Source organism: Acinonyx jubatus, chromosome E3 (genome assembly GCF_027475565.1).
Source record: "Acinonyx jubatus isolate Ajub_Pintada_27869175 chromosome E3, VMU_Ajub_asm_v1.0, whole genome shotgun sequence".
NCBI lineage: Eukaryota > Metazoa > Chordata > Mammalia > Carnivora > Felidae > Acinonyx > Acinonyx jubatus.
Window position 1 is genome coordinate 10,426,372 of NC_069398.1, and position 15,876 is coordinate 10,442,247.

Genomic DNA, 15,876 nt, shown 5'->3' on the forward strand with positions numbered 1-15,876 from the left:
TGCCAGGAGCTGTCACAACCCAACGTGTCTCCAGGTGGGGCCAATGTCCCCTGGGGGGCCAGTTCATGCTGGATGAACCACTGCAGGCCACGTGGCCAGACATCCTGGGCGATCATTTGGCAGCTCTAGGACCCCGGGACAAATGCAGACTGAGACTCAGTTTCCTCCTAGGTGATACAGGAACCTTTTTTTGGGGGAGGGGAAAGAATTTTTTAATGTTTATTTATTTATTTCAAAAGAGAGAAAGGGAGTGAGCAGGAGGGAGGGGCAGAGAGAGGGAGAAAGAGAATCCCAAGCAGGCTCCACGCTCTTAGCACAGAGCCCGACCTGGGGCTCAAACTCACGAAGTGTGAGATCTTGACCCGAGCCAAAATCATGAGTCGGACGCTTAACCACCTGGGCCGCCCAGGCACCCCGCAACAGTAATCGTGATAGTACCTGACCTCACAAGTCTCCGTGAGGTTTCAGTGAGATAATGTGTGGAATGCTCTCAGCACACAGTACCTAGATAAGCACTCGATGAATGTTATCCTGCTATTTTGATCCCAGATTTCTGTCTGTGGACCTTTTAAAAAAATTTTTTTTTAATGTTTATTTATTTTTGAGATAGAGACACAGCATGAGCGGGAGAGGGGCAGAGAGAGGGGGAATCCGAAGCAGGCTCCAGGCTCTGAGCTGTCAGCACAGAGCCAGATGTAGGGCTTGAACTCATCAATCACGAGACCACTACCTGAGTCAAAGTCGCACGCTCAACTGGCTGAGCCACCCAGGCGCCCGTCTGTGGACCTTTTATAAAAGAGATTTTATGTTTCCTCTGTTCCAGGCCATGAAGGCAAGTTTCCTGAGAGAAACGGCCATGGCATTGTCTTCTACCCCTTGTTGTAATGTGTGTCTCTTTGGAAGGCTTCCCTGTTAATTCTAATGCAAGCTTAATTTGTGTCTTTCAAGCCTAATGAGATAGTTAGCTTGATTTATCTTCTCGGCCAAGTTCTGCCTAATTCTTTATCTGCGTGTGGGTAGTCCGGGCATGCCATCTCGCAAACGGGAAAGCAGGCTGTGTCTGTGTTATAAATGAAGGACTGCAGAATGGGAAATATCACCCAGCATGAGCCGAGCAAAAGCGGGCTGGATCCCAGGAGGGATGCCGATTATCAAATAAACCAGCTAAAATATGCAGCCAAAAACAGAACTTGAATGCTAATGAGCCTCTGTTCTCCCCTGTGAGGTTCATACCAAGAATTCTAAATGATGAAAATTGGGGAGGGGGGAAATGGGAAGAAAAAAAGAAAAGTGGAAAAACAAAACCCAAAACCCCATCCATTGTCTAAATACCAAAAAGGCCCAGGATGAACGAGGCTAGCCTGTACCAATCAGGTCTAGCACCACTCAAGTGTCCAGCACCTGTCAGTAACGTGGACGAAAATTGGACCATGTATATTTTTTGTAACTTGGTAAAGTGTTCAGTATGCGTGGGTAATCTCGTTTACGTGAAGATCCCTTACAGAAGGGAGAAATCAGGACTGGAATCTTTGCTTAATAAGACATTACTAAGGAGCTCTCTGATGCATTGATGTTTTTTTTTTGAAAAGGTAACACTCAGGATTGTTTTGAACCATGCTTCATGGGCAGTGTAAGGTTTGATCTCACCAAACAAAAACAAGTTACCAGAGTGCCCTTCTCTGTGGGCCTTGGTAAAGCAAGATGACTACCATGAGGCCACTCCAGGCATTCCTTGGGGGCAGAATGTTCTACCTTCCTCTGCCTCTCCAAAGCTCAAGAAGCAAAAAGGAAATATATCCTAGTAAATGGAATGTAGGTTTTCCTTGGGAAAGGGGTTTTAATAAAGAAAGGAAATCTCAAACACTCCCATGTACTGTTGGTGAAAGAGGAAGTTGGTTCAACTTTTGGGAGAGGTTCACAGTATCTACTCAAAATAAAAATGTTATAACTTGTGATCCAGCAATTCTATTTCTTACGAATTTATCTCCTAGATTTATCTGCACAGACAAAGATATACATACAAGGATATATTCTGGATATTAGATATTGGATAATATCTGGATATTAGAGCCTTTAAGCCAAATCTGGCCTAATACCTGTTTTTGTAAATAAAATTTTTATTTATTTTTTTGAGAGAGCGAGCATGTGCCAGTGCATGCAAGCAGGGGAGGGGCAGAGGGAGAGAGAATCTTAGGCAGGCTCCACACCCTGCAAGGAACCCGATGCAGGGCTTGATCTCATGACTGTGAGATCCTGACCTGCATGAAATCAAGAGTCAGACACTAAACCGACTGAGTCAGCAGGTGCACCTGTAAATAAAGTTTTATCAGAACCCAGTCAAATCCGTTTGTTTACATAATGTCTGTGGCTGTCATTACACTACAGTAGCAGAGCTGAGGACCTGCAAAAAAGATTGTGTGGCCCAGAAAGCTGAAAGTAGTTTGTCTCATGCCCTTTCTGGAAAAGTTTGCTGACTCTTGCTCTAGAGCATTGTAAGAATGGAAAATGGAGGGGCATCTGGGTGGCTCAGTCGAGAGCATCAGACTCTCGATTTCGGCCCAGGTTGGGATCCTAGGGTCGTGGGATCACGCCCCATGTTGGGCTCTGTGCTGAGCATGGAGCCTGCTTGGGATTCATTCATTCATTCACTCATTCATTCATTCATTCATCCTCTCTCCCTCCCACCCCCCATCCCCTGCTCCCACACTCTCTCTAAAATAAAATAAATACATTTTAAAAAGAATGAAAATGGAAATAATCAAAATGTCCACGAAGAAACGTAGCTGAGGCTGTGGTCCTCTGTCCACCCCCTCGGTCCACCCTAGAGGCCACCCAAAGCCTCTGTGGGTCGTGTCCTACCTCAAGCACCTAGAGCCCTCTGCCTGGGCCATGCCAGTCTGTGCTAACTATGATTTCTGGCGTAATGCTTGGGCCACTCAATAGCAGGGGCTGGAGACTAGGGTCAGCCAGCCACTGGGATGCCTATGTGACTGATCCCCTAATCAGTATCCCAGACATCAAGGCTTGAGTGAAATTCTCTGGTTGACAACCCTCCAAGTGTGTTTCCACTTAACTGGGACAATTAAGTGCTGTCCTTACAACCCCACTGGGAGGGGCGACTGTAAACTCTGGTCTGGTCTCTCCTGCACTCTGCCCTGTGTGCCTCTTTCCTTTGCTGATTTGAGTCTGTTTCCTTTTTCTGTAATAAACCATAACCGTGAGTATAATAGCTTTTCTAGGGCCACCTTAGTGGCTCAGTAGTCCGAGCATCCGACTTCGGCTCAGGTCATGATCTCATGAGTTCGAGCCCTACATCGGGCTCACTGCTGCCAGCACAGCCCGCTTCAGATCTTCTGTCTCCCTCCCTCTCTGCCCCTTCCCCGCTCACACTCTTTCTCTCTCAAAAATAAATAAACATAAAAAAAATAATAATAATAGCTTTTCTAAGTTGGTGAATGCTTCCAGCCAATCACTTCATGGTCTTAGGGACCTTCCAAGCTGCAGTTATCCACTTACCAAATGTCCCGATTGGCTTGCCTCCCTTTTCTGCCTCACTTCCTCACTTTCCTGTCAATACTTCCTGGGATCACCTCCTTAGTAGTTTACCTGAACCCAAGTCATTGTCTTCAGATCAGCTTTGGGAGGCATCCAGAGTAGGATTGGAGGAGACTAATTAAATCATTCCTGATGTAATAATGCCATGGAAACCAATGTCACTGTTAAAAATGAGATAGACCTATATATATATGAGATGGAAAAATCTCCAAGGCATATTGCTAGGAGACAAAAGAAGATGCAAAATAGTATACATAAACACACTCTCTTTTTTTGTTAAAAAAGTGTTAATATATAGAATAGAAAACAGTCTGGAGGAATTTCACCAAACTGTTGAGAGTGGCTCTCTCTAGAGAGGGAAAACAGGGAACTTTTTGCCTTCTGTATTATATAAGCATGTACAGTTTGCACTTCTTCCAAGCACATATTGCTTTGGAAAGAAAACAAGAGAAAAACAAGTTGCCATTAGAGAATCCACATCTAAATCGCCAGAAGGGGAAGAAGACTAAAAGGAAGTCTAATATCCTACGCTCCTTATCCCACTTTGCAAAGTAACTTGGCTCCGTGAATCATTTGGCCCTCGAAAGGCACGCGCTCCTCAGTGATTCAGCCTTTCTGACGGGGAAACAGTAGCTGCCGGGACCATCTGAGTTAACTGGCAGGCTTCAGCACTCGCACACCATTGGGTAAAGTTATGGCAATCTTAACAGTCTCTTAGACATTGAACATTTAAAATGCAAATGACAGTAAGCCAGAGTGGAATAAAACTAATGACTTCGATTATAAAAAAGGGGCCTGGGAGAGTATCAAGATTTGCCACCACTGCGAATTCTAGGGAGCATGTTGTTGGAGAAACAGGGACTTAAGACCAGATACACGTAGAATCCAGAAAGGGGCCCAGAGACAGTGGGCTGGATACCCCAACCCCTCCATTTTACAGATAAGGAAACCAAGTCACTGAGCTCGTTGTGACAAAACTTGAATATTTGCAGCAAATACCCCGTGAAGGGAGCCAGTTCTTCGTAACTACATCCCTACTTTCTTCCTCTTTAGGAATAATCACAATTGGCATTGTTGTTGTAAGGCATCCCCAAATATTCCTACTGGTTGTTCTGGGGACTCATTCTACTACAGTCACTAGTATTAGTGGACGATGTACCCTAGTCATCTGAAAGCAACTTTCCAATGACCTGCACGGTGGTAGCACAAAGGCATCACAATAGTCAGAACAGATTCCAAGCCCGTGCGTCAAACCCATAGAGAGGGCTCCTCACATATTCTCTAAGAATCTACTTCCTCTTTGTGGATTTAGACATACTCCGAATAAGCTTGGTCATCTGATTTCCCCATGTGCAGTAATTTAAATTAATTTAGTGGATTGTGACTAGCAGACAGATACAAGAGCTTTAAAAAGTACAGCAGAGGGGCACCTGGGTGGCTCAGTCGGTTAAGCGACCGCCCCTAGACACGGGCTCAGGTTGTGATCTCGCAGTCGTGAGACTGAGCCCGGCGTTGGGCTCTGCACTGAGTGTGGAACTTGCTTGGGATTCTCTCTCTGTGCTCTCTGCCCCTCCCCCACGCGCTCACACACACTCTCTCTCAAAATAAACAAATAAACATTAAAAAAAAAAAAGTACAGGAGGGGGCACCTGGGTGGCTCAGCCTTGGTTAAGAGCCTGGGTGGCTCTTGGTTTCGGATCAGGTCATGGTTTCACAGTTTCGTGAGTTCGAGCTCTGCGCTGGGCTCTGCTTGGGATTCTTTTTCTCTCTCTCTCTGCCCCTTCCCCAATCGCACTGTGTCTCTCAAATAAATACATAAACTTAAAAAAAAAGTTATAAAAAAAAGGTACAGGAGAAGGGGGCCACTTGGTAAACGGGCAAACAACCCTGTACTCCTTCATCCAGCCAAGGGATATTCACTTTGTAAGCATTTATTTTTACAGCTATGGCTCCGAATCAGTCAGAATGTTCAGTTTTCCAGTTAGCGGGTCAAAGAAAGTATGAAAAGTTTTCTATTAAGCACAGTTAAATTTTTAAAGCCTTTTTTAAAGTCAAAGGGGAGAGGGTCCAGTCAGTGGAAGATTTACTCACACAAAACCCCTTTAGTGCCCTTTTCCCCCATGGTTATAGAGCAGAGCTGCCACCTTGCCCAGCAACATGCTGTCACCTGTCAGTCACACTGTGTTCTCTCCCTAGCCTTGACAAATCTCAAGCACCCTGATGCTTCTGTCTCTGGGGACGGTCCTCTGTGCAGACAGATGAGGCACCAAAGTCCAGTTCCATCCTCAGACAGGGCTTGGGTACACCTGGCACGTTCCACATCCTAGAATTTTAGGCTCAACTTATCTCTAAAGAATTATCAACAAATCTGTCTGCCTCTGTGGCACCACTCACCATGGCAATTCAGGCGAGGGAAAGAACTCTGGCAAAGCCAAAGCATGATGAGAGGCACCCACTGGGCTCAAGGACCAGGCTTCGAAGGAGCATGGAGAGTAACGCCCCTTTATTAAGCACCTACCATATGCATGGTCCAGGGCTACGCACATCATGTGGATTAACTTGTGAAATCTCCTATCAACCCTCTAGAGTGAGGCTTCTCACCCTTAGCACTAGTGACATTTGGGACCAGATCATTCTGTGTTGTGGGGCTGTTCTGAGCATTGCGGGATGTTCAGAAGCACCTCTGAGCACCGGATGCCATTAGCAAGCAGTCTCCTCCCCAGCTGTGACAACCCAAAGTTATCTCCAGACACTGTCACACATCCCCCAGCAGCAGCATCCAACCCTTCTCCATTGAGAACCACGGCTCTGAGGCAGTTGCTATCACTGGCCCACTTTACAGCTGGGGAGACTGAGGTGCAGGGAGGTACAGGGAGATTGCCCACTGCTCCAGTCAAAATCTGGGTGCCCTGAGTGATTCAGGAGCAAGCTAAGGCTTTCACATGTTGATATTTGCTGTGAAAATGAAGCTGTTCTACTCCCCAAGAGCTAAACTCTTTGGGTTGTTAACTGAGTTTGCCAAGGCAGCCGGTCTGGAAGGGAAGCTGGATGACTTAGCGTGTGGGTGTCATAAACACTGCAAATTAAAAGGAAAAAAAAAAATCTCAACAGCTCCCCATTTTGCATGTATGGTTCCCAAGGTGATACCCCATGTGCAGCCTCAAGGCTGACAGCACAGTGCAGGGGTGCTCTCAGGTCACGGTCAGAACCCCACCTCGTCACAGACCCTGTAGTCCACCTGTTGGGTGCTGAGTTGAGCTGTTCCCCCACTTCTGAAAAAAAAAAATGCATGAAGCCAGCAAAACCCATCCTGGGCTGTTTTCCAGTCCTCCCTAATTCCTCAGCACGGAAGGATCCCCAGACTTTGTCTAGATGTTCAAGAGTTACCTCAACCCTCAGAGAAGCCCCAAAGCAGTCACCCTGGCCCTGTTTCCTCCTGTCTCTCCTCCCCACTGGCCGACTCAGACGCACCCCAACAAAGATGGTACCCATTCTCTTGTCAACCTTCGCAAAACTTCCTCAAACTATAGCACTCCCTTTTGTTTCTTTTTCTCTCTGAATGTTTCAGATGTTTCTTCAAAACTAGGTAAATCATATCCCTTCCCTGGGCCTCAGTTTTCCCATTTTTACAACGGGTATGTCTATTTAGGTTTTAAGGCCCTTTTCAACTGTAACATTCCTTTGGTTCTAAGAAGTTTCATCCATGACTTAAGGGTGAGGTTTCATTTCGTGATTCATAGCAGCTATTCAAACAGCGCGTTCTTCTCCATGTTTTTCCTTCCGACAGTCACAAGGACAATTTAGATAACAGTGTTATTGTAATTAAAAATCAGCAATACCAAATCCTGAGTCCTGTAGCTAGGCAATGAAAAAAGTAGTTTATATACATTTTTTGACTCAATCCCCACCACAATCCTATCAGAGAAGGTACTGTTTATATCCCCATTTTGCAGACAGAGAATTAGAGGCTCAGAGGGGTTAGGAGGTTGAGTGCCCAAGGTCACAGAACCTGCCTGCGGCAAAAAGGACGGACGTTCAGAGCTCAGCATCACTTCTCTTAGAAGGAAAAGTCTCACCCATTCCCCCTTCCACGGACCCTGATATATGACAAGATTGGGAGTAGAAATATTTTGCATGTGAATGTGTTTGTAGGGGAGTTAGGCCCTCCAGCTGGTGTGTGAGGCGCCATGTTGGAGACCTTCCCATCATCTCTCTGAGCTTCAGCAGGTCTGCCTCCAGCATCTGAATGGCTACTTCTTTAGGTAGGCAGCAGACAAGGAAGTTGTCTTACGTCTACCGACTATCGATACGAGAAACAGTGCATATGGTGTGTCAGCCCCCGTTCTATGGATTCGTGATGACACTAAATGATTTCATCCCCGCAACTCTATTTACAAGGTGAGTACTATTATTGTCTCCTTGGGCTCACACACTACCGTCATGGCCTGCTTTCCTGAGGATGCGCTAGAGAGAGCCCCGAGCGTGCGGTGGGCATGTTACCTTGACTCCTTGGACTTGCCTTCAGACCTCTCACCCCACGGAAAGCGTGAGGCCCAGGGGCACCTGGGTGGCTTCGTTGGTTGAGGATTCGACTTCGGCTCAGAGTCTTGCAGTTCGTGAGTTTGAGCCCCGTGTCGGGCTCTGTGCTGACAGCTTGGAGCCTGGAGCTGGCTTTGGATTCTGTGTCTCCCTCCCCCCCTTTCTCTGCCCCTCCCCCACTCATGCTCTGTTTTTCTCTCTCTCAAAAAGAAATAAACATTAAAAAAATTAAAAAAAAAAAAAAAGAAAGAAAGCACAAGGCCCAGGGTGGAAGTCCCTTTTGGCCAGGTCTACAGGATATATACGAGCTTAACGAGTTGTTCGATTCCTTTCATGCAGTGGTTCTCGGCTGGGCCTGTTCTGTTCCCCAAATCTGGCAAAGTTAGGAGACATCTGGACTGTCACAACCAGAGGGGGAATACAGCTCAACACCCTACTGTACTCAGGACAGCCTCACAACAAAGGATCATCTGGCCCCAAACGCCCGCAAGCACTGAGAATGAGCAACCCTGCCTTAAGGGAAAAGCATGTGGCCTGGGGTTTCCCTTCATTAATCCACAACCTGGGAGTGGAGGAAGAGGCTCTGAGAACTGCCACTGTGGCCTTGGAATTAGGTCTTTTCCACCTTCCTCAAAACATAGGACTCAAGATTGAGATTCCCTTTGAAATTCCTTGGGACCACGGCTAGTCCACTTTTTCACTCCTCTGTGCGGAAACTGAGCCATGTGGAGCCTGCGTTTATAAAGATGGCATATGGGTGGAAGAATCACTTTCAGTTCTGGGTGTGAATCACACCGTCTAGGAGGAAGCATTTAAAGGTGTGACTATAATATAATGTGCTTGTTTTTACACGAACAACCACAATGTATGTATCTGAAAGAGGATCATCTTTGTACACTTGTTTCTGAGCTGCTGGCATCCCTCTGGGGGAAATGTTCGCTACAAACTGGCTTCAGAGCTATTTGCAAAACACCTGCTGAACCTCCAAGGGGGTAATTAATCGAATCTTCCCCTCCCAGTCTTCAGAAATAATTGAGAAACAATTGAGAAAATAAAGGAGAAATATCGCAGACATGTGAGTCACTTGGAAGGCTTTGAAAAAGCCTAGTGCCCAGAAACTCAGTCCAAGAGATTCTGTTGATTGGTTTGGGGTCAGGGGCTAGATTGCAGGGTTTTTCAAATGCTCCCCTGGCGATTCTCATGGGGCCAGGTTAGATACACTGTGTTAGATGCAGAACAAAACAGTGGTTGGACTCGTAGTTCAGCTGGACTGTGGGAGGGGGCCTGGCCCTACTAGTTGTTCTGGAATTAAACTTCTCTCACCAAAACCAGTGGAGGCCTTGTCCCTGCAGGGCCAAGCCTGAACAGCAGGTGCCCTGAAGGAGCTACAGAGAATCCCACCCCTCCCCGCCCATTGTAGGCAGGTAGGTCCCAGCGAGAGGAGGGCTGGGACCCACCTTAATCCCATCCAGCAGAAGGCTGTGGACCTCCAGAGGAAAACTGTTCCCAGTCAGGTAAGTCAACTCTTCCCTGGGAGGAGTGGATACAAAATAACAGAGAATAAATCAACTAATAAGATGAATGAAAGAGAGCCCAGAGGTGTTACATCAGGGGAAGGGTAGGCAGACTTTTTCCATAAAGAGCCAGATAGTAAATATTTTAGGCTTCTAGGGCCAACTGTAGTCTCTGTTGCAACCACCCCGCCATTACAGCAGAAAGCAGCCACAGGGGCGCCTGGGTGGCTCAGCTGGTTACGGTCCAACTCTTGATTTTGGCTCAGGTCACGGTCTCACAGTTCATGAGATCGAGCCCCACGTTGGACCCTGGGCTGCCAGCACAGAGCCTGCTTAGGATTCTCTCTCTTCCCCTCTCTGCCCTTCCCCTACTCTCTTTCCCTCTCTCTCTCTCTCTCTCTCTCTCTCTCAATAAACAAACATTAAAAGAAAGGAGTCACAGACAATATGTAAATGAATGCACATGAAGTGACATAATAAAACATACATATTTGGTCTCTGCCGCCACTTCCTGACACAGAGCTCCTAAAACCCTTGTAATTTCCAAGTGAAACGGATGATAGGAGCATCTTTTATTATAATATCTGGTCTTAGTCCCTGGTTCACGACACAAGAGCCTCTAAGACCCATGGAATCTTCAACTGGTGAGTGTCTTCTTGTATACTAATGATATGGCTGAGGTCTCCAGATGGTTTCAGGATGGGATCTAGCTGCCAGAAAGCCCAAGGCATGATTAGAAGGTTGGACCTTTCAGCCCATCCCAACTGCCCAACCTCTGGAGAGAGGAAAGGGGCAGGAGACTCACTTAATCACCAATGGCCAGTGATTTCTTCATAAGTCACGCCTGTGTAACGATTTTCTGTATGTCAAGCTTCAGCAAAAAGTCAACTTTAAACAACAAATGAATGGGAACTAAAGTTTGCCACTGGTCTCGAAAGGCGTGGAAACAATATGAATTGAGAGATACACAGAGAGATGGTTAGACGTGTGACAAAGCAAACAGCAAAATAGTCATTGTAAAATCTAGGTGATGGGGATACAGGTGTTGACTGAATAATTCTTCCAATATTTTCTTAAAGGGTCTCAATAAAATGTTGAGACAGTAAAAGACAAACACACAAACTCAACCATTTTAGTTTCATAGCCGTTAACTTGCTTCTTTCTGCCCCAGAAATCTGTTTCCGGGTCTGTGCGGCTACTCCGTTCACAGGCTGGTCACAGGAGGGAAAAAGGCCACAGTCCCCGGAGAGAAGCCGAGGAGCTCCCGGTGGGTCCTGCCAGGTTATCCCAGTGACCACAACAACCAGACCACACATGGCCAGAAACACCATCCTGGGCCTGAACAGAAGGGTCCAGCACCCTGATGTGCTGTCTAATCACAACAGCAAATGAAAGATTCAAGTCTGCTTTTGACAGATGAGCACGTTGGATCCTGTTCAAGGCGCACCCCTGCCTTAAATGCCTTTCTCCTTCCACAGGAAAAGCTCATGACAGATGTTCCATGCCACGAGACTCCCAAGAAATGCAAATTAAAATCACATCCACATATTTTATTTAAAAAAAAAACAAAACACTGGGGCGCCTGGGTGGCTCAGTCGGTTAAGCGGCCGACTTCAGCTTAGGTCATGATCTCGCGGTTTGTGGGTTCGAGCCCCGCATCGGGCTCTGTGCTGACAGTTCTGAGCCTGGAGCCTGCTTCAGATTCTGTGTCTCCCTCTCTCTCTGACCCTCCCCTGTTCATGCTGTCTCTCCCTGTCTCAAAAATAAATAAAATGTTAAAAAAAAAAAATTAAAAAAAAAAACAAAACACTTATGGGGCTCCTGGGTGGCTCAGTCAGTTAAGCGTCTGACTCTTAGTTTCGGCTCAGGTCACGATCTCCCAGTTCATGAGTTTGAGTCCCATGTCTGGCTCTGCACTGACAGTAGGCAGCCTGCTTGGGATTGTCTCTCTCTCCCTCTCTCTCTGCCCCTCCCTCGATTATGCTCTCTCTCTCTCTCAAAATAAATAAATAAACTTAAAAAATAAAGAAGTCACTAAAACTAAAAAAATAAATAAGATAAAATTAAAAATTAAAAAAAAATTCTCTTCGCTTTTATTTACTAAAGTATTATTTTCACAGAATAAAATCCATCCATTTTAAGTACACAGTTGGATGTATACTGATTATTGTATACGAACACGTAACTACCACTATAATCAAGATCAAGATACATAGTTCTCTCTCTCCAACAAAGTTCCTTCTTTTCCCTTTCCCTTCCATCCTTTTCCCTGACCCAAGTGGGCCAAGTTTTGCTTACGCCAGAATTTCATAAAAATGGAATCACATAGTATATAGTCATTTGCATTATACCGTAATGTTTTTGAGATTCATCCATGTGTATGTGTATTAGTATCTTTTTCTTTTTTATTGCTGGGTAGTAGTCTAATGTATGATGTATCATAATTGGTTTATCCATCCACAAGTTGATGGACATTTGGGTTGTTTCCAGGTTTTTGGCTGTTAACAAATAATACTATTAGGAACATCTGTGTGCATGACTTTTTGTGGACGTATGTTTTCGTTTCTCTTCCACTCCTAGTGGAATGCTGGTCTGTATGGTAAATGTGTATTTAACTTTAGAAGGCCATGCATACTGTTTTCCAAAGTGGTTACAGCATCTTGCATTCCCACCGGAAATGCAGGAAAGTTCTAGTTGCCCCCCATCCTCGCCAACCCTTGGTATTTTCAGCCCTTATTTTTAAATTAAAAAAAAAAATTATTTATTTTTGGGACAGTGTAAGTGGGGGAGGGAAAGAGAGGAGGGCAGAGGATCCAAAGCAGGCTCTGTGCTGACAGGCTGACAGCAGTGAGCCCGATGTGGGGCTCAAACCCACGAACTGAGAGATCATGACCTGAGCAGAAGACGGAGGGACACTCAACCAACTGAGCCACCCAGGCGCCCCAGTATTTTCCGCGTTAGCTGTGCTAGTGGATGCGCAGTGGATCATATGGTGGTTTCACTTTGCATTTCTGATGACTAAGGAGGTAGAGCATCTTTTCTGGTGCTGCTTTCCCGTTCCTGTGTCTTCTTGCGAAGGGCGTCTGTTCAAACCTTGGCCCGCTTTTTACTGAATTGTGGACTGTTGTATTGTTACTGAGCTACTAGGATTCTTTATGTATTCTGGATACAGGTTCTTTATTGGTTATGTTTTGCAAAAAATTCCTCTTTTTTTAAATTTATTTTTGAGAGAGAGAGGAGACAGAGCGAGTGGGGAAGGGGCAGAGAGAGAGGCAGACACAGAATCCGAAGCAGGCTCCAGGCTCAGAACTGTCAGCACAGAGCCCGATGAGGGGCTTGAACCCACAAACCGCGAGATCATGACCTGAGCTGAAGCCGGATGCTGTACGGACTGAGCCACCCAGGCGCCCCCAAAAAATTCCTCGAGGTGTGCCTTGCTCTTTTGTTTTCTTAACTCTTTCAAAGAGCAAAAGTTTTAAACCTTGATTAAGTCCGTATATCCCTTTTTCACACAGTTCATTTCAAAATAAAATAATTGCACACCCTGGGTTCTGGAAGCCAGCAACCAGTGTGGAATTGCTTTGCCGAGGGCAACTGAGAAATGAAAAATTAATCTGAGGCAGATCGGGGTGGGGGGCCGGGGAGGGTGGTGCTGATTGCCTGTGATTATTTTTCTGTACTTTTCCATATATTTGAATTATCATATAATATATATTAAAAATCAAAATGCTTTTTAAAGGTAAAAAAAAAATCACCTCGTAGCTGTTCAGCACTTCAGAATCTTCAAAACTTGTTTATTTCAGCCTTACAAGAATCCTTTTTTGGGCAGCCAGGAGTTGGGGCCTCCCCGGGCCACAAAGGTGCAAAAATATTTGCCAAAACCATCTGTTTCGTTTGCAAGAAGACAGAAAAGAATAAAACTGTGCCACTTTTTTTGGGGGGGGGGGGGGCTTGCAAATTTTGACACTAGCTATCAAAACAGACAAACATCTATGCTTCGACCAAGCAATCCCATGGCTGGGTTTTAGTTCATGGTATATTTGGACACATCAGCAGAGATGCATTGAGGATGCCAACCCCAATGATTCTTCTAACTGCAAAAAAAACCTGGCATTAGTCCCAATGGTACCAACAGGGGACTAATTAAATAACTTCTTCAACTCCTGGACTTAATGAAATATCATGTGGTTGTTACAAATAATTAGGGGAATCTGTGCTCCGTGTCAGCCACGCTGGTCTGCCTGCTATCTCTCCCATGTAAAGGCTTCTACACTTGCTATCCTTTTTGGCTGCAATGCTCTTCCCACACTCACTCACATCCATGTGGCACATCTCCGATCTCCTCTCTGATTGCCTTCACATCCTGGCTCAAATGTCCCCTTCTCCATGAGGCCTTTCCCGGCCACCTTGGAAAAACTTGCAATCCTCACTCCAAAACTCACTATTCTCTTTCCTTCCTTCTGTTTCCTCCTTAGCACCGAACATCATCTCTACATGGCATCATACGGATTTGTTTTGTTTGCTACTTGTCTTCCCATGTTCAAGTAGCCACCTAATGAAACTGGGACTTTTTTTTAACGTATATTTATTTATTTTGAGAGACAGAGAGAGAGAGAGAGAGAGTAGGGGAGGGGCACAGAGAGAGAGGGAGAGAGAGAGAGAATCTCAAGCAGGTTTTATGCTGTGAGTGCAGAGCCCAACGTGGGGCTCGAACTCACAAACTGTGAGATCATGACCTGAGCTGAAATCAAAAGTCAGACGCTTAACCGACTGAGCACCCCCGCCCAGGTGCCCCAAAACCAGGATTTTTGTCTAATTTGTTCACTGATGTATCCACGGTGCCTGGCTCTCCTATATATAAGTATGCTAATATGAAAAAATGCCCAAGAACCATTATGTGAAAAGAGCAAGTTGCAGAAAAGCATATATATTTTGGATACTCACAATAGCAGGTGGAGATACACACATGCACACACACACACACACACACACACACACACTCATGTACACCTGCCAGATATATAGGCACATACATGTGCACATACACATAAATGCATATATTCCTAGAAAGAAGACTTATTAGGAGTAACCACCTTTAAGCAGGGAGAATTTTTACTTTTTATTCTACTCTCTCCTAATGGTTGTATTATATACACATACATGTGCGTATAAATATATATCCTTTATAATTACCGAAAAGCCATCAGAACTCCTCTTCCCTTGTGAACCCTGCACATCACCACATGCAAGTGACACGTACCCATAAACCACAAGGTGGGGAGGAGCAGAGACCGGATTTAAAAATACCCTGCTCCTCTTCCTGAGAGGGCCCCCCACCCCCTCGCCCGCAGAGCCAGGCTGCACTCCATCTGTCCAGGTCATACCACCTGGGAAGGCGGCTTGTTTGCAGAGCATGCTTCTGTCTGTCCACAGTTTTATGGGTGGAAGCAAGGAAGCCATTTGAAAAATCTGCACAGATGAGCACACATTCACCCAAGAGTTTCTACCCCTGAATTCTTCACACTCAGGCAGCCAAAGAAAAACCACTAAGAATGAAGAGAGCTTAAAATGCTGTAAGGAGAAGAAACATGCCTCTAACAGGCACCTAACTGGAGCAGACTGGCTCTGAGCCGGCACCCGCCTGCCCTTCACAGAGGTCACCACCTCACCCCGCAAACTCCAAGACCAGCAGATCCACCTCAGCACCATCGTGGGGGGCTGTCAGTGCATTGTGGGATGCCAGCAGCATCCCTGAGCCCTACCCACCAGATGCCAGTGGCACCCCTGGAGTTGCGACAACCAGAAACACCTCCAGACCCTGCCAAATGTCCGCTGGGAGACATCAGCCCAGCTGAGAACCAGTGGTCAACTCCTTTCGTACGTCAGCAGGTGCCCAGGGCTTGCCAGCCAAAAGGTATCTGGCGAATTCACTATAGGAACTGCTCCCGTTGGGCTGAATTCCCCGAGCTTGGGGTTCGGTGAGGTGGGATCCCCCCAACACTGACGCTCATGGGGAGCTCAGAGGCAGCAGGTGCTAGGGGAGGCAGGGGAGCAAGCTTGTTCAGGGCCCAGGTTGGCTTTTATTTGCCCACTTGGGCCCCTTTGGCAGAGACAGCCTTTTCCTGGACGAGCAGCAGGACTGTTATCTCAGCCTCCCTCTCGCAGGGAGCTGGAGCCAACGGAGTCTGAATGGAAGTGAAAGTGATATTCGTAACTTCCAGGCTTGGCCTATTAAAACTTCCCACACAGGGGCGCCTGGGTGGCGCAG

The 15,876-nt window shown here is 46.2% G+C and overlaps 1 protein-coding gene across 14 annotated transcripts in view; it reads right to left on the reverse strand.

The window, feature by feature from the left end:
• SYT17 (synaptotagmin 17) overlaps window positions 1-15,876 on the reverse strand; it is a 119,632-nt gene that overhangs the window by 38,976 nt on the left and 64,780 nt on the right. Inside the window, exon 8 of one of the 14 annotated variants that reach the window (XM_053212944.1) lies at window positions 13,550-13,702. The exons of the other annotated variants lie outside the window; for them this stretch is intronic. Within the exon in view, the coding sequence (XP_053068919.1) occupies window positions 13,638-13,702 (65 nt within the window). The 3' untranslated portion in view covers window positions 13,550-13,637. Of the gene's footprint in view, window positions 1-13,549; window positions 13,703-15,876 lie in introns of those variants that run through there. 14 annotated transcript variants of the gene reach the window in all.